Raw genomic sequence first — 21,308 nt, forward strand, 5'->3', positions numbered from 1 at the left:
GTCCTCAGGCTCAACCGCCAAAACGTCCCCTATTCTACTTATTCACACCTCATTCTCTGGTCTAGACTAGAGCACAACTCGTTCGGGATTCCTCAGCCAGGACACAGTGGCACGTAACTTCATCCACCCGCCCTCTCACCAGCCACTTGGCACCCCCAAGCAGCTTCACCTGCGCGCATGCGCTGATTCCAGAGGCTCTGATCCTGGCTGGCTGACGGGGGCGGGAACTAGTGAGCATTGGGGCGGGACTCAGGGTGCTGATTGACAATCCGACTGTGCGGCTGGGACAGTCCCCCAGCTCCCGATCCGGCGGGAGGGAGGGGGGAGGGGCGGGATTTCCTGCGGGAGGCGCCGAGCCGGCCTTGGAAAGGAGGAGAAAGGGGTTGGTTGGGGGGGCGACAGTGGAAACCAGCGTCAAGAGTGCTTGGGACTGAGCACCGCCAGCCAGACCCCCGGCGGGGCGGCCGGGAGAGGTGAGTCTTCGGGGCCCCGACTGGGGGTCCGAATCCTTGAGAGCAAACGCAAACTAACTTTTCTTGTCTGATCGGCGGGCGCCTCCGTCTCTCTGCTCCTTCCGCCTTCCTTGAGCCCCCTTTTCGTTCTCCTCTATCTATCCCTCGGACTCTTGACTCTCCGGGTCCCTCTTGCCGCTTTGTTCCCGGGATCGGTCGGAGCTGGGCTTGGCTGCGGGGAGCTGCGCGGCGCTAGAGGGGCATTCCGAGGGGCGGGGGAGCCAGCCGACCCCAGGCACTGCCAGGAGCACCCTCTCCCGGTGCGGGTCGCGGGTTTTGAGGAGGAGTGCCCTCCGGCTTGGGCTTGGACTTAATGAGGAATGAGGGGTTCCCTACCTGGGCCCCAGGCCTGCACGAGTCTCATGCCACAAGATTCTGGCAACAAAATCACCGCCACCGAGGAACTGGCTTAAGGTTTTGTGCGGGAAGTCGAGGGTTGGGGTTTCAGGTTCAGGCTTGGGAGGCAGTTGGTTAGCAGTGTCCAAGCCCTGTCCTGGATCTCTACCCAGCTGTTCCCTCACACCCCAGAAGCAGCAAGGAAGGGTTAGCAACAGGTGCTGTAGAACTTGCCTATCCAACAGGTAGACCTCCCCCACCCCGGAAAATGAGGGCCATAGCTCCCCACTCCACCCTCTAAGTGGAGCTGGGATGTTCGCTTATTAAGTGAAGCCTAGGTAGTGAGGAGTCTGAGGGCAGACACCTTGGACTGGGAGTGACCCCTGCCCATCTGCCTGTGCAACTCCTCCAGGCCCTACCTCTCGGCCCCGCCTGTTGTCTGTGGGTGTCAGAGCCTGGGGCTGTGGAGAATGGGCTGCTGGCCCTGCCTACCCCAGTGTCTCCTGCTGCCAGGGCCCCTCCTGCCCAAGGCTGAGGTGCTGCCCAGTGCCATGGGGCACAGACAGCTCAGCCCCTTCCTCCTGGAATACTATCCCCTCCCTTTGCATGTTATAGTTATATACTTCTCTCAAGTACAACACCTTCCTCCGCTCCCCCCCGCCCAGTGGCTCAGACCCTCCATGACTCCCAGGGTACCCAAAGTGATTTGGGGCTCTCCAGAGGTTCTGTCTTGGTCATCATCTGGGTCCTGTTTCCTGGCCGTGACCCAGCTTTTCAGCGGAGAACCCGTACCTTTTCCAGACCCCCGGGACTTGTCCACAGCTGCTACCTCATGCCAGAGGGAATGCTGACTGCTCTCTGGATGGGCATTGGTGCTTCTGAGCTAACCCAGGAAAATTGGCGGGCCCAGTCTCAGCCCATCCCAAGGCCGTCGGAAGCAGCAGGCTGATCTTAGTCCAGATTTCCACACAGCCTCCATCCCCTAGAGACTGGCTTTCCTGACTGCGGCGGCAGCTCCTGGAGCACCTTGAGGGACATCATCTCTGCCTGACAAGGAGCCCATTGCCTGGGACACCAGGCTTGTGCCCCTGGGACCAGGAGTCCTCTGAAGCATTGAGGCATGGCGAACTGACATTTGGCCGGACCAGCGTCTTGCTTCTTCCTGGACTCTGAAGCCCAGAGCCTGGCGGCGCCCTAGTCAGAATGGGTCGTGAACAGGACCTGATCGTTGCCGTCAAGAACGGAGATGTGTCGTGTGTGCAGAAACTGGTGGCTAAAGTCAAGGCTGCAAAAACAAGTGAGTTTTCCCTCGGTGGGGTGACCATCCAGCTGAGGCTGCTCTACAGAGGGATGCTGGGGGGAGGTTGGGAGGAGGGTCACTTCGGTTTGCAGACTTGAGTAAGAAGGACTGTCCTGTTGTAGACAAGGAGTGCTTCTGTGTAAGAGTGCCAGAGAGGAAAGGGGGTCCCTTCTTGCTCTGGGTCCCCAGGCAAGTCACTTAGCAGCTCTGAGCCACGGAATCCTGGCCTGCGAAGGGCGCAGATTGAAGCGCATTCCGTTTCGTTTTTTAGCGCTTGTTGTGAGTCAGGCGCTGTTCTAAGCCCCGGAGGTTGCCTGTTGGTAGCTGGCTTTTCAGATGTGTTCTTTGGCTCTGTGGGGACTTGGCTGCGGGATGGGAAAGAAGGAAGAGAGCGCCGTGACCACCCCCAGTCCCATCCACATAAAGCCAGAGCTTCCCTGTATTTGTCTGAACTTCACGAGGATGTCTGTAAAACCTCTTTGGAAACAGCGGTTGGGTTTCTGGTGTCATTGGTTGTTTGGTTTGGGGCTCTGCGAGGCTTAGAACCCAGGACCTCATATTTGGCACACAGTACTCTATCATCACTGGCAGTGTATTCCCAGCCCCCAAAGAGATCTGTTTCCCGGGGACTCACAGCACCATCTGACCCGTTACTAAAGCTCCTTGCTAGCTCACCTGCTGGTGTTCCTGGGAGTGTGTAGCCAATGCTAATTTTCTAGAGGTTTCCATAGCCCTGAGGACTCTGTCCCTGACAGGGCAGTCAGGGCTGGATGCATGGGTGGCCACTAAGCCCCATCTCTCAGGACCCTGTGATGGTAGGGACCTCTCAAACCCACCCCAGGTAAATGGACCTCTGGACTTCAGCACCCTGGGCTCTCCCAGACCCTGAGGCTTGTCTCCTCCTGGACTTAAATCAGCCAGTAGTTCTTCCTGCTCCTCTGGGGTTAGAGAAAGTGTTCCCTGAGGGGAGGGTCTCCTCTGTAACATTGGGGCTTTAACCCCAAGCCACACCTGGGTCTTGTACACAGGAAGGAATCCCCAGGCTACTTGGAGACATCTTATTATCCCCGCCCACACCTTGGAGTGTGGGTGCCAAAAGGAAAGACGTTAATGGCGTGCACCCACCTGCACGGCGGGGTGGAGACCCAGCCATGGGGTGGAGCTGTGCCCCTAGGTCCTTTCATCGTGGGGAAGCGAATGAGGGTGAACGGGATGGAGGAAGGGCTGAAGCGGTCCCCAGGAGATGGCCTGAAGGTCTGAGTGGGAGCCTACTCTCCTCCCCGCTCACCTCTGTGTTGCTTTTGGCCACCTGCCCGGTGGGGCCTTGGTCACACTGCTGCTGGCCTCACCGGCCTGGCTGCCTTAGAGAGTGAGGCCCATTGGAGGGTAGTAGCAGGGTTGGCTGGTGGCGAGAACCCCACAACTAGGCTTGTCTTCTCTACCCAGTGACAGCCTCTAGGGGATGAAGTTCCTTCCCTGCGTCCAAGGTGTGGACTCCCCTATACAGGGGCAGACACGCGGTGACAGGCCTGAGTGTCCTTTTAAGTCCCTGCCCCGTCCTTCCCTTCTTTGTCCTCAGAGAGAGGAGTGACAAAAATGAGATCACAGGTGACCTTTGTAAACCTTGGGTTTGTGAACTGGTGATACCCCCTGGCTTCCTGTCAGGTAGGAATTTCTACACCCCTTGCACAGATAAGGAAAGTGACACTGGGAGGTTAGTGACTTACCCAAGGTCACATAGCCCTGGGGTCAGATGAGAGGCTGATAAGCCTGTGTGCTTTTCTCTGTGTTTCCATAGTGATCACTGATTTCTGCTCGCATCAGTATCACCTAAGGAATGTTCTACACACATAGAGTCCCCTAAGTTAAAACTGTGCTAAAGAGCCTGGGACTCAGCCGGGCGGTGCTGGCACAGAGGTAGGCAGTTCTCTGCGAGTTCGAGGCCAGCCTGGGCTACAAGAGCTAGTTCCAGGACAGGCTCCAAAGCTACAGAGAAACCCTGTCTCGAAAAATCAAAAAGAAAGAAAAAAAGAAAGAAAGAAAGAAAGAATGATCCTGGGACTCTGTGGATGAAAGAATTTATTTGATTCCAGTGCAATCTCAGAGAGGGATGAAGGGCCCCTGGACCAAAGCAAACCACTAAAATCAAGTCATTGGGGCACCCCTTTTCCCTCTCACCCCACTGACTGGGAGCCTCTAGCCGCTGGCTCTTTCCTTCCGCCTCCTCCTGATCCACCCTGTCCCAGGCCCTCTTCAGGAGCAGGCTGCTGGGAGGGGTGCCATTGCACCGGCCTTGCCTCTTCCCTCTGCCCCTCCCCATCTTTTTCTGAGGTCTCCTTCCTTGGCTAGAGGAAATGGATGGGCTGGGGTGACTGGCTGAACTCATATCCTCTGCTTGGCCTGAGACGAGGTGACCCCTCCAGCCCCAAAGCCAGGCTGGGGAAGAAGGTTTTGCCACGTCGGAAGTGACTGGTGCCTCTACAGGACCCTCCACCCACCCGCCAGGGTCCCCAGCCCAGTTTCTGTGGGCCTCTTCTCCGCCACCTTTCCGGCTATTGTTCTAGAAAGAACAGAGCCACCTATCTGGCCCTGCCCCTGTTCCTGTGTCCCCTCCTGTCACATTGTCTGCCCCTCCCTAGAAGGGACACATCCAGCCACCCAACTGTCCCATCCCAGACTAGTGAAGGAAAGGTTCCCTCAAGGACTCTGGCTCTCTTCTCTAGGGACCTCATCTTCACTGAGGCTTAAAAGGCACCTTGGCAGCCGAAGTCACGCAGCCCAGGAAAGACAAAGCCTTTGAGCTGTGTACTTCCTGCTTCCACAGCTTCTGTTCTTTCCCTACTCCCACCTCCCCACCCCACCAAAAATGATTCTGTGTTATAAGAACTGTCAGGTCAGAGGTCTCTCTCTCCTGCCCCTTCGTGGTTCTGTATTTACCTTCTCGGTATAGAGTCTTTCAGTTCCACCTTGTGTGTATCTGTCCCCTCCCTCCCTGTCCCTTGCTTCCCTCCCTGATGGAATGGGGCCCTGCCTTTCCCAGGCTGCTAGGGTATTTGGGGGCCCACCAGGGCCTGGGGGGCAGGCCTGGACCAGCATGTTTGGCACCTTGCCCAGCCTGGGCTGAGCCAGGCCCGCTCCTTCCCAGCAGGGTGGGTTCCAGGAAGATGCAAGGGCTGCTTGTGACAAGGCTTGTCCTTCCTCAGCGCCTCAAGGATCTGCCCAACATGGTCTGTGTGCCCCTGGGTTCTCACCTGCCTGCACCCTGTCCCGGGGAGGCGGTGCTGCTGCCCACTGCTTCTCTAAGGGGGCCCATAAAGTCAAAGCTTGTGAGTATCGAGTCGGCAGGTGTGCCCCACGCAGACAGAACTCTGTGGAGAGGCCGGAAGGCAGTTTGGGTATGGGGCCCCAGTGCAATGGCTAGCATGGGAGGGGTGCGAAATCGTTATCATCATCATCATCATCATCATCATCATCTTTCCCGTGCTCGCAGGGGACAGACACTGTCCCGACAGCTTCTGGGGGCAGACGCTACGATCAGTCTCTGTGTGGAGACCAAGTCGTGTAGATTAAGTGACCTGCCCAAAGTGGCAGGGTTGGCACATGGACCTGGGCCAGGATCAGTATATTCTATACAGCCTTGCCTACCAGGTCCTGCTCAGGGATGCTCCAAGCCCTGCCTTGTCAACGACCTTCTCTCTGCCCTTGAATACTTAAGACCCCCCCCCCCTTCTTTCAATGCCTGTTCCCCGTGGCCCAGCAGGACAATATGACTCTCTCCCTAACCCATTCAGGCAGGAATGCCAACCATGCGCCCCGTGGGCCTGTCCTATTGAAGGCATGTCATGCCAGTACCCCTTCCCGCCCCCTTTGGCTCTATAAACAAGCTGGGCAGGGGTTCTAGGGACGCCAGGCGGCTGCTGTAGTGGCTTCCAGTGCTCCTTGCCCTCAAGCCATAGGGACAGGACCTGTAAAAAGCCATGGGGCAGGTGCCCTTCTGTATGCCAAAAGGTGGGTTGGGTCCTTGGAGGTGGGTAGTGGAAGTGCTGGGTGAGGGTATGGCCAGGGCAGTTGGTGCCATGTACCCTGACATCTCCTTCTCTGGCTGCCCCCCCCCCCCCCCCAGAGCTCCTCGGCTCCACAAAGAGACTCAACATCAACTACCAGGACGCTGATGGGTGAGTGTGTGCTGCTGGGTGAAGAGAAGAGACCTGGGGAGGTAGTGAGAGGAACTGGGGCCCGCAGTTCCTCCCTCAGACTAGGTCCTTGAAGCATATCTGCCCAGAGCTGGGTCCTGCCAGTGTAGGGACAGAAGGAGGGGGTCCTGCCCACCCACCTGCCTGTGGAGTTAGCCCTGAGCAAGAGGAGCCCCCCCCCTTGGGTCAGATTCTTCCTGGGCCCCTTTTCTCCCTGGAGGGTAGGAGCCCTCAGGCTTCTGCTCCCACGGCCCCCTCCTCTGAGCAGGCTGGGTGGGGGACGCTAGACAAACGGGCCTCTCAGCCAAGACACTGAGCCCTTTCATGCTGTGGCCCGGCTGCTGTGCGCTCCCACGGCAGGGCTGGCAGGCACAGGGGGGCAAGTAACCCATCACTGCCGGCCCCCAGATCGGGCTTGGGGTGGAAGACTGTTCACTGACACCCCCTATTTTGTGTCCCCCATGCCAGATTCTCTGCTCTCCACCATGCTGCCTTGGGGGGCAGCCTGGAGCTCATCGCCTTGCTACTGGAGGCACAAGCCACTGTTGACATCAAAGACAGCAATGGTGAGAGCCCAATGTATCGCGCCATGTGGGGAAGCCAGGGCCTCTCTACAAACCTGGGACTGGAGCGTCTCCTGTTAGGACCCACCAATAGGCATTTGGGTTCATTTCTTCTCTGAAATCGTGAATGGCTTCCTTCTGGAGAGAGTGTATAGTTCAGATTTCCCATTATTTAGATGAGGAAGCGCAGAGAGGTTATAGTCCCGTTCTGGGTTTGTAGATCATGTGTGGAGGGCACAGTTAGAATTCTTGACTTCAGAGCCGCATAGGACCTTTTCCTGAGCAAACCCCAGGTGAAGCCAGCATTGCCATATGGAAGTCTTCCGGTCCCGCCAGGGTGGCTCCGTTCTCTGCTGAGGCCCCTGTGAGCCCTCTTAGAATCTCTTTCCCCTGCCAGGCATGCGTCCCCTACACTATGCTGCCTGGCAAGGCCGGCTGGAGCCTGTGAGGCTGCTGCTGAGGGCTTCTGCGGCTGTCAACGCTGCCTCACTGGACGGCCAGATCCCTCTGCACCTGGCTGCACAGTATGGACACTATGAGGTGGTAAGTGAGCCTGCCTGAGGGGATGTGGGAGCGAGGAGGAGCCTGGTGGGGGCCTGCATCTCGCAGGCAGCCTCCCTTACTTGGCTTCCCCATCCCAGTCAGAAATGCTTCTCCAGCATCAGTCCAACCCGTGCCTCGTCAACAAGCTGAAGAAGACACCCCTAGACCTAGCCTGCGAATTTGGGCGGCTCAAGGTGAGGCAGACAGCCCTGGGTGCTGGGTGCTGTAGTCAGGAAGAGGCTCTAACTGGGTGCTGCACACTGTAGGTGGCCCAGTTGCTTCTAAACAGCCACTTGTGTGTCGCACTGCTGGAAGGAGAGGCAAAGGATCCGTGTGACCCCAACTACACCACACCCCTGCATTTGGCTGCTAAGAATGGCCACAGAGAAGTCATCAGGTACCCCAAGGGATCCACCCGCTTCCTCAGCCTCTTCCCAAGGGACCATTGGTTTCTAACTAATATCTCCGTGCTGCTTTTAAAAAAAAATGGCACATACATGTGTGTTCTGTGTGTGCACATAAGCCTAGCTACCTGCAATGGACCATAGATCCAGAGCTCCAAGTGGATATGGGCTACCCCATGTGCATGCTGGGAATTGAACCAGACCTCTCTGAGAGCAGCACACCCTTATCTTAGCCACTGAGTCATCTCTCCAGTCCCCCCCCTGCCGTCTCCATTCTTGGTTTCAACGCCACAGTCCCCACACCCCGGGCAATCAGCTTCTTCCCATCCCCGGCCACCTCACAACACCTGCCCACCACAGGCAGCTCCTGAAAGCTGGTATCGAGATCAACCGCCAGACCAAGACCGGCACCGCACTCCACGAGGCCGCCTTATACGGCAAAACCGAGGTGGTGCGGCTGCTCCTAGAGGTGGGTGTGGGTGCAAAGAGCCTGCCGTTTATGTGCTGAGGGCAGCTGGGAAGGCCGTGGTGTTTTGTGGAGCTTGGGAAAGAGGGTCTCACTCCCTCCAAATGGTGCTAAAGCCTCGTGGCTGAAAAGCAGACCCAACTGATTAGACACCAAGTCTGTCTCTTACTTAACCCGATGTCCAAAGCATCATGCTTCCCGCCCTCTAAGCCCTGAAAGAGGTAACCGCACCTGCCTCCTGGGTAGTTGGGAGGACTCGAAGAGAAATGTCAAGCAAAATGCTATGCTTTTGTGGTACTGTGAACCCCAGGGAGGCGTGGATGTGAATATCCGGAACACATATAACCAGACGGCGCTGGACATAGTGAACCAATTCACCACCTCCCAGGCCAGCCGGGAAATCAAGCAGCTACTTCGGGGTGAGTGGTTGGGAGAAGACCTAGTGGAGTGGGGCTTTACAGTCGGTACCAGGGTGTGTTGAGAGAGTCCGCTGGGGAATCGAGGGTCCATCACGGACACCTGCCCTATCCCTTCTCTTAGAGGCTTCTGGGATCTTGAAAGTCCGAGCACTTAAGGATTTCTGGAACCTTCATGACCCCACCGCTCTCAATGTCCGGGCAGGAGATGTCATCACGGTGAGGGGCCCACACATCCTTTGTAAGACAAGCAATTGCTAGGACTCACTTGGGCATCTGCTGTGGTCCTAGGTCAAGTTAAATCTTTATATATTCTTTCATATAATCCTCTCTAAACCTAGGAAACATGGGTACCATCATCATTTTCTTTTTTAAGAGATGACAAAGTTGAAGCTTAGAGAATTAAATGAACTTGGCCAGGTCACATATCTAGTAAACATAGAGTATAGAATATCATTATTCTATAGAATATCATTGTTTGTATGCCCCATGCTACAAAGAGATTGGGCTGGCATCAGTGACCAAACTCGGGTAGAGGTCAGCTCTGTGCCAGGAAGAGATGGACCAGGCCTGCTGGACTGTCACTACAGAGACAGCCACTGCCACTTGCTTGGGGTAGTGACTGTCCTTTCCGTCCACATCCTGTCACGACAGGTGCTCGAACAGCATCCTGACGGCCGCTGGAAGGGCCACATCCATGAGAGCCAAAGGGGCACAGACCGTGTGGGCTACTTCCCCCCGGGGATAGTCGAGGTGGTCAGCAAGCGGGTGGGCATACCTGTGGCCCGTCTCCCCTCTGCACCCACCCCGCTGCGGCCGAGCTTCTCCCGGATATCACAGCCCTCTGCTGACGATTCGCTGCAGCCTCTCACCTATGGCCAGCTCCCGCGGGGGGGCCTCAGCCCAGACAGTCCAGGTACATCCTCCCAGGAGGTAGTGTGGGGGGCCCTGGGTGCTGGCAAGTTGCCAGTCAGCTGTTAGCGGTGCCAACTCTGACCTTTATGCTTCTGCTGCCTGCAGCAGGTGACAGGAACAGCGTGGGCAGCGAGGGCAGTGTGGGCAGCATCCGCAGTGCTGGCAGTGGGCAGAGTTCTGAAGGCACCAATGGCCATGGCACTGGCCTCCTTATTGAGAATGCTCAGGTAGGAGGGGAGGGTACCCAGGCCTGTGCAGGGCCTGCCCATTGTCTGTTTTCCATGTGCTGAGTAAGCTCTTTCTCTGTCTCCAGCCACTGCCCTCTGCCAGTGAGGACCAGGTACTGCCAGGCCTGCGTGCCCCATCCGTGTCAGGTAAATGGGACTGGTGTTGGCTGGGGAGGTAAGGCCATGACCCCACCCATCCCTTCTCCAACCACCACTGATCCCATCTCTCTCCTTCCTTGAAGACAACCTGAGCCATCGCCCCCTGGCCAGTTATCACTCTGGGGAGACCTTCACTCAGGATGTGAGGCCGGAACAGTTGCTGGAAGGGAAGGTGAGATTTCCTCCAAGAAATATGCTTCCAACCTCGGCAAAGGGTAGAGGGCTTTAGTATCCACGGAGCCCTGACCCTGGGGAAGGTGCAGGTCAATGGCTTGTCCATTTCTCAGCCGGCTTCTCCACCCCGTTTCACTCCACACACCAGGATGCACAGGCCATTCATAACTGGCTAAGTGAATTCCAGCTGGAGGGCTACACTGCCCACTTCCTGCAGGCTGGCTATGATGTGCCAACCATCAGCCGAATGACACCCGAGGTAAGCACTGTCACACATGAAGCGAGGGCCCAGCAGGCACAGGAGGGCCCTGATGTCCATGCCCTGTGTGACAGGATCTGACAGCCATTGGGGTGACCAAACCTGGACACCGGAAGAAGATCGCCTCAGAGATCGCCCAGCTCAGCATTGCTGAATGGCTGCCCAACTATATCCCGGTGAGCAGGTGGACAGGGTGGGGGGTTTTTTGTTTTTTTGTTTGTTTGTTTGTTTTGTTTTGGTGACAGGGTTTCTCTGTAACTTGGGAGCCTGTCCTGTGTAGACCAGGCTGGCCTCGAACTCACTGAGATCCACCTGCCTCTGTCTCCCGAGTGCTGGGATTAAAGGTGTGTGTCATCACTGCCTGGCAGGGCAGGGTGGGGCTTTTGGCGCTTGCCCAGGGCTGTGGCCTTGGGAGGGGTTAGGGCTTCCTTTCTAACTTGGAGAGCGCCAGGTTTTGATGGTGGCTCTCATCCAGGTGGACTTGCTGGAGTGGCTGTGTGCCCTGGGGCTGCCACAGTATCACAAGCAGCTGGTGAGCAGTGGCTATGACTCCATGGGGCTGGTCGCCGACCTCACTTGGGAGGAGCTGCAGGAGATAGGCGTGAACAAGCTGGGTGAGGACCTTGAGACCTCCTGGCAGCCCCTGACCCCAGCTACCTCTAGCCTCTCTGAGAAGAGGAGGATGGGGGTCTAGCCAGGGCAAAGGGAACAAGCCTAGACTCAGTTAACCCATCTGCTTCTGTCTACCCTTCCAGGGCATCAGAAGAAGCTCATGCTGGGGGTGAGGCGGCTAGCAGAACTTCGGCGGGGCCTGCTGCATGGGGAGGCTCTAGGTGAAGGCGGACGCCGGCTGACCAGGGGTCCGGAGTTGATGGCCATCGAAGGCCTGGAGAATGGGGAAAGTCCAGCTATGGCTGGCCCTCGCCTCCTCACCTTTCAGGGCAGTGAGCTGAGCCCAGAGTTACAGGCAGCTATGGCAGGGGGTGGCCCAGAACCACTCCCTCTTCCCCCTGCCCGTTCTCCCAGCCAGGAAAGCATTGGTGCCCGCTCACGGGGTTCTGGTCACTCACAGGAACAGCCTGTCTCTCAGCCCAGTATTGGTGACCCCATTGCCCCACAGGAGAGGAACCTTCCAGAGGGTACAGAGCGCCCCTCTAAGCTTTGTACCTCACTCCCTGGCCAAGGACCTGCCCCTTATGTCTTTATGTGCTCACAGAGTTCACCCACTAGCCCAGCCCCAGGGCCACCTCCTGGTGCTCCTCGGGCCTTCTCCTACTTGGCCGGCTCTCCTGCAGCTCCTCCAGACCCACCTCGGCCCAAACGCCGATCCCACAGCCTGAGCCGCCCTGGCCCTGCTGAGGGGGAAGCTGAAGGGGAGGCTGAAGGGCCAGTGGGCAGTGCCTTGGGCAGCTATGCCACCCTTACCCGGAGACCGGGACGCAGCACCCTTGCCCGGACTAGCCCTAGCCTGACCCCAACTCGAGGGACACCCCGAAGCCAGTCCTTTGCCCTCCGTGCCCGTCGTAAAGGCCCCCCGCCCCCACCCCCCAAGCGCCTCAGTTCCGTCTCTGGCCCCACTGAGCCACCTTCACAAGAAGGAAGCCCAGGACCCAAGGAAGGGGCCACAGGCCCCCGGAGGAGAACACTGAGTGAACCAGCCGGCCCCTCAGAGCCCCCTGGTCCTCCTGCCCCAACTGGCCCTGTGTCTGACACAGAAGAAGAGGAGCCTGGGCCTGAGGAGACACCCCCATCTCGGGGCAGCTCAGGAGAAGGGCTGCCATTCGCAGAGGAAGGGAACCTGACGATCAAGCAGCGGCCAAAGCCAGCTGGTCCCCCGCCCCGGGAGACACCTGTACTCCCTGGTCTTGACTTCAACCTCACAGAGTCTGATACTGTCAAACGGAGGCCCAAATGTAAAGAGAGAGAGCCACTTCAGACTGCACTGTTGGCCTTTGGGGTAATGGGTGGTGACACCCCTAGCCCCTCCACTCCCCTGTCCTCCCAGGCCCCCTGTGAATCTCCTTCGACTTCCTCTAACCCTCCACGGTCTGAGCCTAGCAGTCTTCCGTCTCAAGGAACTTCAGCCCCAGATCTCAGCCCCAAATCTCAGCCCCCTGGCCACCAAGGGGCCTCTGCCGGGCCAGCTCTGGCAGCAGGCAGTGGGCTGAATGTGGAGACGGAGCCTCCAGCTGCCCCTGCTGCCCTCCTCAAAGTGCCCGGAGCAGGTAAGAAGTGAGGCCCACGGAGGGAAGGTTGCTGTGTGCAGGGTCACATGTCGCGTCAAGTCACTTGGTAACCTTTTGTCTCTTCAGGAGCAGCTCCTAAACCGGTGTCTGTGGCCTGCACTCAGCTGGCATTTTCTGGCCCAAAGCTGGCTCCCCGGTTCGGCCCCCGCCCTGTACCCCCTCCAAGGCCTGAGAGCACTGGGCCTGTGTGTCCAGGCCGGGCCCAACAGAGACTGGAGCAAACCAGCTCATCCTTGGCAGCTGCACTGAAGGCAGCTGAGAAGAGCATTGGCACCGACGAGCGAGAGGGGTGAGCTGGGTGCTGGGTGCAGAGGGAGGGAGAGAAGGCTGGGCTTGGGAGCATTGGAAGGCGACTGCGAGCCAAGTCTGGGGCTAGGGAGGCCTCTAGTGGGATGCCAGGGCCTAGTGGTCTTAGAGAGGCCTAAGGAGATTCCTGGGGACTATCACTTATTCCTTAGTCCAGTCCTTTGTCCCCGAGCCTGGGAACTCACCTGTAAGGGAAGGATGGAAACTCCTGCTACGGGAGGTTGTGGACAGTAAGAGTGAGGTCCAAGGTGTTTGCCATCAGACAGGACTGCCCACGGCCCATCTCGTTAATTTTTCTCTTGATGCAGCCCGACAGCAGCCTCTACCAAGCACATTCTGGATGACATCAGCACCATGTTTGATGCCCTGGCTGACCAGCTGGATGCCATGCTGGACTGAACAAGACCGGCTTGTGACCCTCCTTCCCATGGTACCCACAGTGGCCTGCCAGCATTCACGGCCTGTGGCCCAACATGGAAGAAGACCCTGCCACCCAAGGCATAGGCTGAGGGTTGGTTGGGCTGAAGTCAGAAGCTGACTGGGGGGCCTTGGCTGAGTAGGAGCAAAGCTCCTCCCATGTAGAGCTGACTGCTCAGCTTGGGCCCCTGATGAGGGACCCTGTTAAGAGCATTCTCCTCTAGGAGGAGGTGGCGGCAGGGCTTTTCGATTGCGTGTACCTCCCCACCCAGCCCACGTCTAACGTCCCAGTGCTTAAGGAATTCCTCCGGCCACCCACCGAGCTGCTCTAGGGCTCCGTGAGGCTGAGTGGAGGCTGTGTACTTGGCTGCTTCCCTCCGAGCAAGTGTACATAGGAGATGTAAATACACAGCAGGGGCATGCCCTCCTGCCCATGGCTATGGCCTTGTCATCTCCTGCCCTGTCTGGCCATCCCACACGGAGAAGGCAGCGCTGGCCAGGGCAGAGGCAGTGCAACTAACAGATCCCCAATGCCCGAACTCTTACAACTGTACATAATATTTTTCAAGCAGAGAGAAATGCATATATTTTAAATGGAATTTATTCTATCTATTAACTGCCTGAGAGAATGCAGTGGGGGAAGGCCTTCAGACTGCAGAAGAACCCTCTGCCCACCTCCTGCTGGAGGGCCCAGTTGGTCCAGACCCTGTAACTATTAACCTCTTCCCCGGCTAACATCAATGAAAGTGTCATTCCACATGATTGGGCTGTGTCTGGATCTGTGCATCAGACTTCCACATCCGGGACTGTCCCTTCACCCCCACACCGCTGGGGCACTCATCAGTGTGGAGGGGTGACGGCTGCAGTCTTGGGAGGGGAGCCTTTCGTGGTTGTTTCATGGATCCGCCACAGGTTTTTCTTAAGCAATTTACAATTTTAATATAAACCAGTTGACATTCATTCCTAAAAGGCTCATTTCCAGTAAAAAAAAAAAAAAAAAAAAAAAAAAAAAAAAACGTAAAAAAAAAAGGTCTCCCAGAACAAGGACAGCGCCTGGGCTGGGTCCTCCATGGATGACTTATGGCCAGCTGATGATGCAGGGGCTCCAGGGTGAGGCGGACCCTTTTCCATCTTCCAGCCCAGAGGAAGGGGAGGGCCCAGGACCACAGCCAGGCTGCTGCCCCAGGAAAGGGATGGTGGCAGGGAGGACACAGCAGCAGCCACTGCTCCAGCAAAGCCTGAGGCTCACTCTGAGGCTGCCACAGATGCAAGAGAGAAGTGTGTTCGGTAAGGGGACCCCAAAGAGAGGCCACTCACGGGAGGAGGCTAAGGGTCCCTTTACCAAGGGCCTGAGGTCATACATTCAAGAGTGCCCCTGGCAAGGCCAGGGAAGAGCCAGGGCAGTTCTGTCAAACCATGGCGATGGCCCATGGGCTCCTTCGTGAAAAGCCCCAGAGTTGGGAAGACAGCAGGGTCTCCAGTGACCGGAGCTGAGCCTCCAGTGCCATGAGGCACAAAGACGAACCCTGAAACATTCGTGATTCCAACTCCCCAGACTCAGGAGTCGGTCTGGCTCTAGCCCCAGGAACCAGGGCAACGATGGCCACCATGGCCAATGGCTCAGAAGGGAGAGTTCATGCCCAGCTTAGTCTCAAACTGCAGCTTCTGTCGCTTCTGGTAGCGGACACGGACCCTGGTGAAACATTAAGATACAGTTGACAACTCAGCCTCGAGGTTCACACTTGTAATTCTAGCTTCTTGGGGGTTGAGGCAGGAGGATTATAAGGTTAAGATCGATGTAGGCTACTTGGTGAGAGCCTGCCTCAGAAAGCAGAAAGAGTGTTAGGGCTATAGCCAGGGCAGAGCGTATTAGGAGAACTGGCTCCCTCTCCAGCACCAGGGGAAAAAGGTTGGCACACCCCCTTAGACAAGAGAACTGAGCAGGACGCCAACACGGGGTGAGAGGTTTAGGGGACAGGGCCCACTGCAGTGCTGGGCTGCTAGCTCACCGAATCTCGTGCAGTTTTACAATCTCATTGGTGACGACCACAAGGACCAGGGACAGACAGCCCAGGAGCCACGTCAGCAGGGGCACATCCTCTAGACCAAAGTGGACACGTGTGTCCCTGTGTGTCCACAGCTGCAGGTCCACAACTGTCTGGACCACCTGACCTAGGAGCCTATGGAGGGAAAGAACAGCCCTGTGTGACCCTGGAGTCATCGGGCTTTCTTCCTGGCTTTCCCGGGACAGACCCGTCTTCCTCCCACCTGTCGTCCCAGCCCTGTCCCGCAGCCCCCCTCAAACACTACTCACACCACGGGCACGGTCACCGCCCACCAGAGGTTTGTCAAGGGGCTCTTCCTCCACAGGGGCTTAGTGCGATGGACATGGGTGATGGAGATAAAGACTAGAAAGATTGGCCAGTGGGGTGTCAAGGCTTCCACTGGCCCAAAGCCTTGCCTCCCACCTCGGGGCTTCCCCATTAGTAGTCAGCAGCCCCACTGAGACAGAGTCCTCACCAGTGTGCAGAACGATCAGGGCAGCTGTAAGCTTCTGAGCTGACAGCAACCCATTGGCGAAATCTCCAAACCAGGCTGGAGCTCTGTCGTCATTGCTGCCAAAGGGAGACAAAGGCTCACCCTCCTGAGGTTCACAGGAGAATGGGCTGGGGTGGAAATGGGGTGGAAAGGAAGAAGCCCCAGGGCCTACCTGCAAAGCATGACTGAGGAGCAGTTGGTGAGGTTGCGGGCCCGGGCACTGTCACAGAAACTCTGCAGTGTGAAGCCAAAGCAGATGAGGCACGAGCTGATGGTGAGGCTGAACTTGAGCAAGAAGCAGAGCAGGAAGTAGTGCTGGGTCTGTGGCATAAAGGAGGACGTCAGCCCTGCAGTGGGCAGCCCTCTGCGGGCCACAAGGCAGACCTGGCACCTGCTCATCTCTCTCGTGTTCAGCAAATGGTCACACCTCAGAAGATACGGACCAAGGACAACATTCCCAGCAAGGCTCTTTCTCAGTTTTGACCACAACCTCCCTCCACTAGCCAAGTACCAGCTCTCCAGGTCCCTGACCTCTGCAGAGTCTTCCAGGTTAGGCCCATTCCCAGCACCAACCCCCAGACTCTGTGAAGCCCTGGTAACCTGGGCTTACCTTCTTAGGAATGGACTGAAGGTTTTTGCCTGTTGCCATCGACATGATGGAACTATGTGGTGGCTTCCCCAACAGAGAGATGCTGAAATGCAGTGTGGGTAAAGGGACAGTGGTTACTACCTGTCTCCCAACTCTCAAAGGGAACACCTACAGAGAATCTTGGGATGAGGTCAAGTCTAGTGAGGCAGAGTAAGACAAAGGGACCGTGCCCCGGTGCCTCCTAGCACCGAGGTGATCCCTGAGCATCTTGCCAGAAAACTCTAGGTCCCTTGGGATGCCCACTGACACCCCAGCCCTACTGGTTGGGCACTGAGCAGCTTCAAGGCCTCTCACCTGAGCAGAGGGTAACAAAAGCAGGACAACCATAAGATGTCTGTGGTACTCAGGAGTGGTGGCAGCTGAACCAGACAAGAAAGGAACTAAACCAGGAAAGAAAACATCGCCAAATTTGTAGACCCCCAAGGCTACCTTGCCCTGCCCAACAGACTCAGCATCTTGACCGAGAGGAGCAGGGAGGAGAGAACACTTCTGGCAGCGGGGCCATCTCCCAAGCTGAGGGGTACACAAGGCATGTGGCTATACTACACCCCAGACTCCTCAGACCATTAACTATCCCTCCCTTATATAGAGAGGCAATGCCTGCACAGGCCCTGACTTACCTGAATGATCACAAGGGTCAGCTGGCACTGCAACAGGAAGAGGAAGCACTTACGGATGCCATAGGTGGCGTGCCGAGCCTAAGGACCAAGAGGGACAATTAGTGACCCAGTTTTGCCTGGCCTCTCTCAGGTCCTACAACAAGCAAGCTTCAGTCAAGAGCCATATGCCTGTGGTGTTCTATGAGGAAGGAGCAGAAACAAATTCAACTGCCTTGGGGAGCTTCGCTTGTTCCTCCCACAGGCCGGGAAGGCAGGAAGCATGAGGTCTAGAGGGCCCATAGGTATCACATGTTGCAGCTCAACCTTCAAGGCTGCTTACCCCAGAGGGCCCTATGCCACCTCCAGTACCTATCTAAGACCCACCTGCTCAATGAGCCGGATGATGCTGATGGTCTCTTCCTGGCGAAAGGTCAGGGAGCAAGGCAGGCTGTTGAGCTGCCCTGATAGCTGCAGGGGAGAAAGGCCATCGGAGGCCTGGGCCATGGTGGTGCTGGTGGCATAACCAAAAGTCTCCCAGGAGCAGCGGGATGGGTACAGGGGATCCAGGGCAATGCTGCTCAGTAAAGGGAAAATCCACCCATGAACTATACTGTCAAAACTGTCGACCACAAGACCGGAGCATCCTACCCCCTTCTCCTACCAGACCCAGGCCCACAGTCCTCATGTCTCTCTCTGACCTGACATCACTCTGGAGGAAGAGGCAGCTGTTCCGTAGGTTGGCAGAGCTGCCCAGGCAGCAGGTCACCTCCCCATACTCCTGCATGATCTTTATCATCTCACACATGGCTGAGGGGAGGAGAGAGACACAAGAGTCAGGCGGGCAGAGCCCTGGGAGGTGCTAGAAACCCACAGGTCAAAAGGCCAGGAACAGTGAGAAGGGGGACCCTCTTTGGAGCATTAACCCCACCCTGCAGCAAGACGGATCACGTGACCACTCACTCCAGGCTCCCTGCAGTGAGCATGTCCACAGCATGGTCCCACTGGACCCCAGCCAGGCACAGCCCAGGTTTTTACTTTGCTTAGAAAACTCTCATCCCCTGTGAGCTACGCAGCGCCCACCCCTGCCGGAGCTCGGAAGGAGGGGCCCCAGTACTCACTATCAGGGGTGCAGTCAGTGAAGAGGGGCACCAACAGTGGCACGTTGTCAATGTTCTGCAAGTGGGGCCGCACCTGGTGGATGCCCCGGGGCAGCTTGGCCTAGAGGAAGCAGAGATGTCAGTAGTCTCAAGATATGGAACAGAGACTCGCCTCTCCTGCCTCCTCCTCCTCCTGCTGGCACTTCACTTCCTGAATCAGTTCTTGGCCCCTTGAGGGCACAGGACAGATCCCACCATCATACCCGGTTACAGTCCTCCAGGAAGCTAGGGATGTCACTGTCCGTAGGCTGGAAGCTGATGAGGTCTGAGTGACCCTCTTCCTCCAAGAGGAGGAGTCCTTCTGCATCGTCTCGGGACACTGTAGGGATGAAAGCATGTACTCACATTGGGCCAGCCTTCTGGGAGGCTAAGTCATGCCCTGCAAATGGTACAGCCTTCTGTCTCCAGGCCTCTCCTCCCCGTCCTATCCACTCCTACTCTCCTCCCCCGCTGAGACAGGGTTTCCCTCTGTAACAGTCCTAGCAGTCCTGGAACTCATTCTGTAGACCAGGCTGGCTTCAAACTCACAGAGATCTGCCTGCCTCTGCCTCCAAGTACTGGGAATAAAGGTGTGCGCCACCACCACCCCACTCAGGCCTCCACTTTTAATAGCCCCCTGTTACTGCCCACAAGAACATGGGGTTGTTTCCCAAGGGAGTGTGCTTCTAGGTAGCAGCATATAAGCAAGTTTCTTCTAGCTGTATCAACAAGGGGATCCTGCCACACTCACTCCAGTCCTGCCTCCCACCTTTGCCCTCACCCTGATTCAGGTCATCATGGAGAGAGCCTGCATGGCTGGGGCTGGAGGGAGGGATCTCAGAGCCAGGCATGTCACCATTGGGTGTGAGGGAGATATGGCAGTTCCAGCCTGTCTCCAGGCCCATCTTTTCAGCAAATACCTGTGGGAGGAGGACGGTGATGAGGGGCACGGGCTCAGGAACAGCAGTGCGGACACACGGGAAGGCACTCCTCACCTTGCTTTTGAGCTCATCCTCCAGGGAGAAGTAGACAAAGCGGATGCAGGCGTTGACCAGCCCATCGATGAGGCGCACGATGTCCAGCCGGGCCTGGTACTGGGAGGACACCATGCCCATGAAGATCTGACCGCTCAGGGCCTGCATGCAGTCTTCCTTCTCCAGCACCTCCCCGATCCCTTCTTCAGGCGGGCACAAGACACAAAAGCCAGCCGGCATGTGGCAAGACAATCAGGACACAGCCCAGTCAGGACGTGGAGGAACCAGCAGATTCCAGGAGGCAGCCCAGGGCCACACACATAGAGGTCACACCCAAATCAGTGAGCGTAAGGGCCCCAGGGGACCACACACACAGCCACACAGGTGCACAGAGTCAGGATACATACGAGCCAACACACACAAGAGAAGAGACAATGAAAGGTGCTCATCAGCAAGGCGGCCATGCTGGGAGCCACGCTAAACATGGCTCAGCTGCCCAGCCCTGTTCCAGACCCTTAACACATGTCTCCTGGGCTTATAAGATATGGCCAAATATGCAGGCTTGGGATGGAAGGCAGGGTCTATGTCCCTCGGTTCTAACAGTTTGAGTTAATTCTGATAAGGTAATGCTTTATAAACACGGCATTCTAAACCTTTCTAAGGAAACACTTTTATATACATTGATCCTCTTGAGCACCATGAGAAACCCCCGAGGAAGGGAGAGATGAGGAGAAACTGAGGGATGCCCCATGTCACAGGCTAGTGAACGCCACCCTGGACTGCCCGGGGCACTGTCCTCTGAGTGATGCCACAGCCCTCTGAAGCTCGTTGGCTCTGGGTTCCCTAGCCCCAGGGAGCCCCCATGTCATCCCCGCTGAAACACAGGCTCACGGTACCATCAGAACTCCAGCTGTTGCGGCGGATGTTGGGTTTGATGGGGACAGTGCTGGGCAGCTCGCACATGGTGAAGATGCTGTTCTGGCCAGGTACCTGCACCAGCTCAATGCACTTGCCATTGAGTTGGGAGGACAGGGTGCAGTTCATGGGCTTGTAGGCGAAGGCAGAGCAATAACCAGACAGGCAGGCTCGCTGGTAGAAATCCAGCACTTTCTTTCTGCCAGAGAAGTAGGGAGTGGTCTTGAGATGCCTAGGACCGTTAAACAGGCAGGCAAACCAGCAGAGCCCCTCACTCACCGGTCAGAACCCGAAAGAGGGTAGATGTCAGCGCCATCCCAGAAGTCTGTGCAGGCCTCCAAAACCACGTCAGCAGTGCCGTGGGACAGCATCTGCTCTGTGCCTGGGACGGCGAAAAGAGACCACATCGTGAGGCCACAAACCAACTCTCGCCTTATCCTGACCAAGCACACTGTAGTCCTTACAGAGGGCGGGAAGTACTCCTGGTAGAGGAAGGGACCTCCTGGTCAGCCAGTCACCATGGAACACTGCTAGACTAGCAGTGCTGGCGCTACAATCCCCATCTCTGTGACTCTGGTCCGCAAGACCAACCTCTGCCACATCAGAGACTTGGGGAGCTGTCTAGCATCCACTTGAATAAATGGGACAGGGTATAGTCTTCTGCCCACCAAGCCAAAAGGTTTGTCTGAATGCCAGCTGAGCCCAAGTGAGGCTTACTGGTGGCAGTATCTTTGATGAAAAGGCTGATCATGTGGCTGAGTGGGGGGCGCCGCTTGGTGACACAGGAGGGCCGCCCCAGCGCCGTCTCCTTCACCGTCTCAGCGCTGGGGAGGCGGTAGAGTGCCAGGTGGTTCTCCTGCTTGAAGAGTTCCTTGGCCCCTGGAGTGAAGCCTATGAACAAGGATAGCACAAAGGGCCTTAAGAGAGGAGACAAGCTGGGCAATGGCGGCGTATGCCTTTAATCCCAGCACTCAGGTAGAGGCAGGAAGATGTCTGTGAGTTCAAGGCCACCCTGGTCTATAGGACAGACTCCAAAGCTACACTGCGGAACAGGTGGGAAG

At 57.0% G+C, this 21,308-nt stretch overlaps 2 protein-coding genes across 13 annotated transcripts in view; one reads left to right on the plus strand and one right to left on the minus strand.

Annotated features, from left to right (window-relative positions):
* The first annotated feature begins 314 nt into the window (after nt 1-314).
* On the plus strand, nt 315-14,198 carry Caskin2 (CASK interacting protein 2). Of its 2 annotated transcripts, none has more exons than XM_048452003.3 (20): nt 315-473; nt 1,650-2,145; nt 6,272-6,323; nt 6,810-6,907; nt 7,302-7,447; nt 7,546-7,641; nt 7,714-7,844; nt 8,212-8,320; nt 8,628-8,736; nt 8,858-8,952; nt 9,388-9,649; nt 9,754-9,875; nt 9,962-10,022; nt 10,118-10,206; nt 10,357-10,467; nt 10,542-10,643; nt 10,943-11,081; nt 11,223-12,692; nt 12,780-13,002; nt 13,328-14,198. In XM_048452003.3, the coding sequence occupies exons 2-20, from the start codon at nt 2,052-2,054 to the stop codon at nt 13,416-13,418; spliced, it is 3,600 nt and encodes a 1,199-aa protein (XP_048307960.3). In that variant the 5' UTR covers nt 315-473; nt 1,650-2,051; the 3' UTR covers nt 13,419-14,198. The 2 variants fall into 2 exon arrangements, with proteins under 2 accessions (XP_048307960.3, XP_048307961.3); XM_048452004.3 differs by having other exon boundaries at nt 9,757-9,875.
* The window catches only part of Tmem94 (transmembrane protein 94), a 34,915-nt gene continuing 27,626 nt past the window's right edge, over nt 14,020-21,308 (minus strand). For all 11 annotated transcript variants that reach the window (XM_048451995.3, XM_048451999.3, XM_048452000.3 and 8 more), the window contains 17 exons: nt 20,965-21,138; nt 20,527-20,629; nt 20,229-20,446; nt 19,354-19,535; nt 19,140-19,278; nt 18,583-18,698; nt 18,341-18,440; nt 17,921-18,029; nt 17,607-17,796; nt 17,244-17,321; nt 16,918-17,003; nt 16,585-16,666; nt 16,147-16,295; nt 15,957-16,051; nt 15,751-15,844; nt 15,446-15,616; nt 14,020-15,129 (listed from right to left, as the gene is read on the minus strand). In XM_048451995.3, coding sequence (XP_048307952.3) covers nt 15,057-15,129; nt 15,446-15,616; nt 15,751-15,844; nt 15,957-16,051; nt 16,147-16,295; nt 16,585-16,666; nt 16,918-17,003; nt 17,244-17,321; nt 17,607-17,796; nt 17,921-18,029; nt 18,341-18,440; nt 18,583-18,698; nt 19,140-19,278; nt 19,354-19,535; nt 20,229-20,446; nt 20,527-20,629; nt 20,965-21,138 — 2,159 coding nt within the window. In that variant the 3' untranslated portion in view covers nt 14,020-15,056. The remainder of the gene's footprint in view (nt 15,130-15,445; nt 15,617-15,750; nt 15,845-15,956; nt 16,052-16,146; nt 16,296-16,584; nt 16,667-16,917; nt 17,004-17,243; nt 17,322-17,606; nt 17,797-17,920; nt 18,030-18,340; nt 18,441-18,582; nt 18,699-19,139; nt 19,279-19,353; nt 19,536-20,228; nt 20,447-20,526; nt 20,630-20,964; nt 21,139-21,308) is intronic.

This window comes from Myodes glareolus, chromosome 9, assembly GCF_982192425.1.
Source record: "Myodes glareolus chromosome 9, mMyoGla1.1, whole genome shotgun sequence".
In the NCBI taxonomy this organism is placed as follows: domain Eukaryota; kingdom Metazoa; phylum Chordata; class Mammalia; order Rodentia; family Cricetidae; genus Myodes; species Myodes glareolus.

Excerpts from the sequence above, each read along its gene's own strand:
- Caskin2 (XM_048452003.3), top strand. The coding sequence starts at position 2,052 with ATGGGTCGTGAACAGGACCTGATCGTTGCCGTCAAGAACGGAGATGTG. Across the intron at positions 7,642-7,713 it reads GCGAATTTGGGCGGCTCAAG|GTGGCCCAGTTGCTTCTAAA; the intron begins GTGAGGCAGACA and ends TGCACACTGTAG. Across the intron at positions 12,693-12,779 it reads CCTCAAAGTGCCCGGAGCAG|GAGCAGCTCCTAAACCGGTG; the intron begins GTAAGAAGTGAG and ends TTGTCTCTTCAG.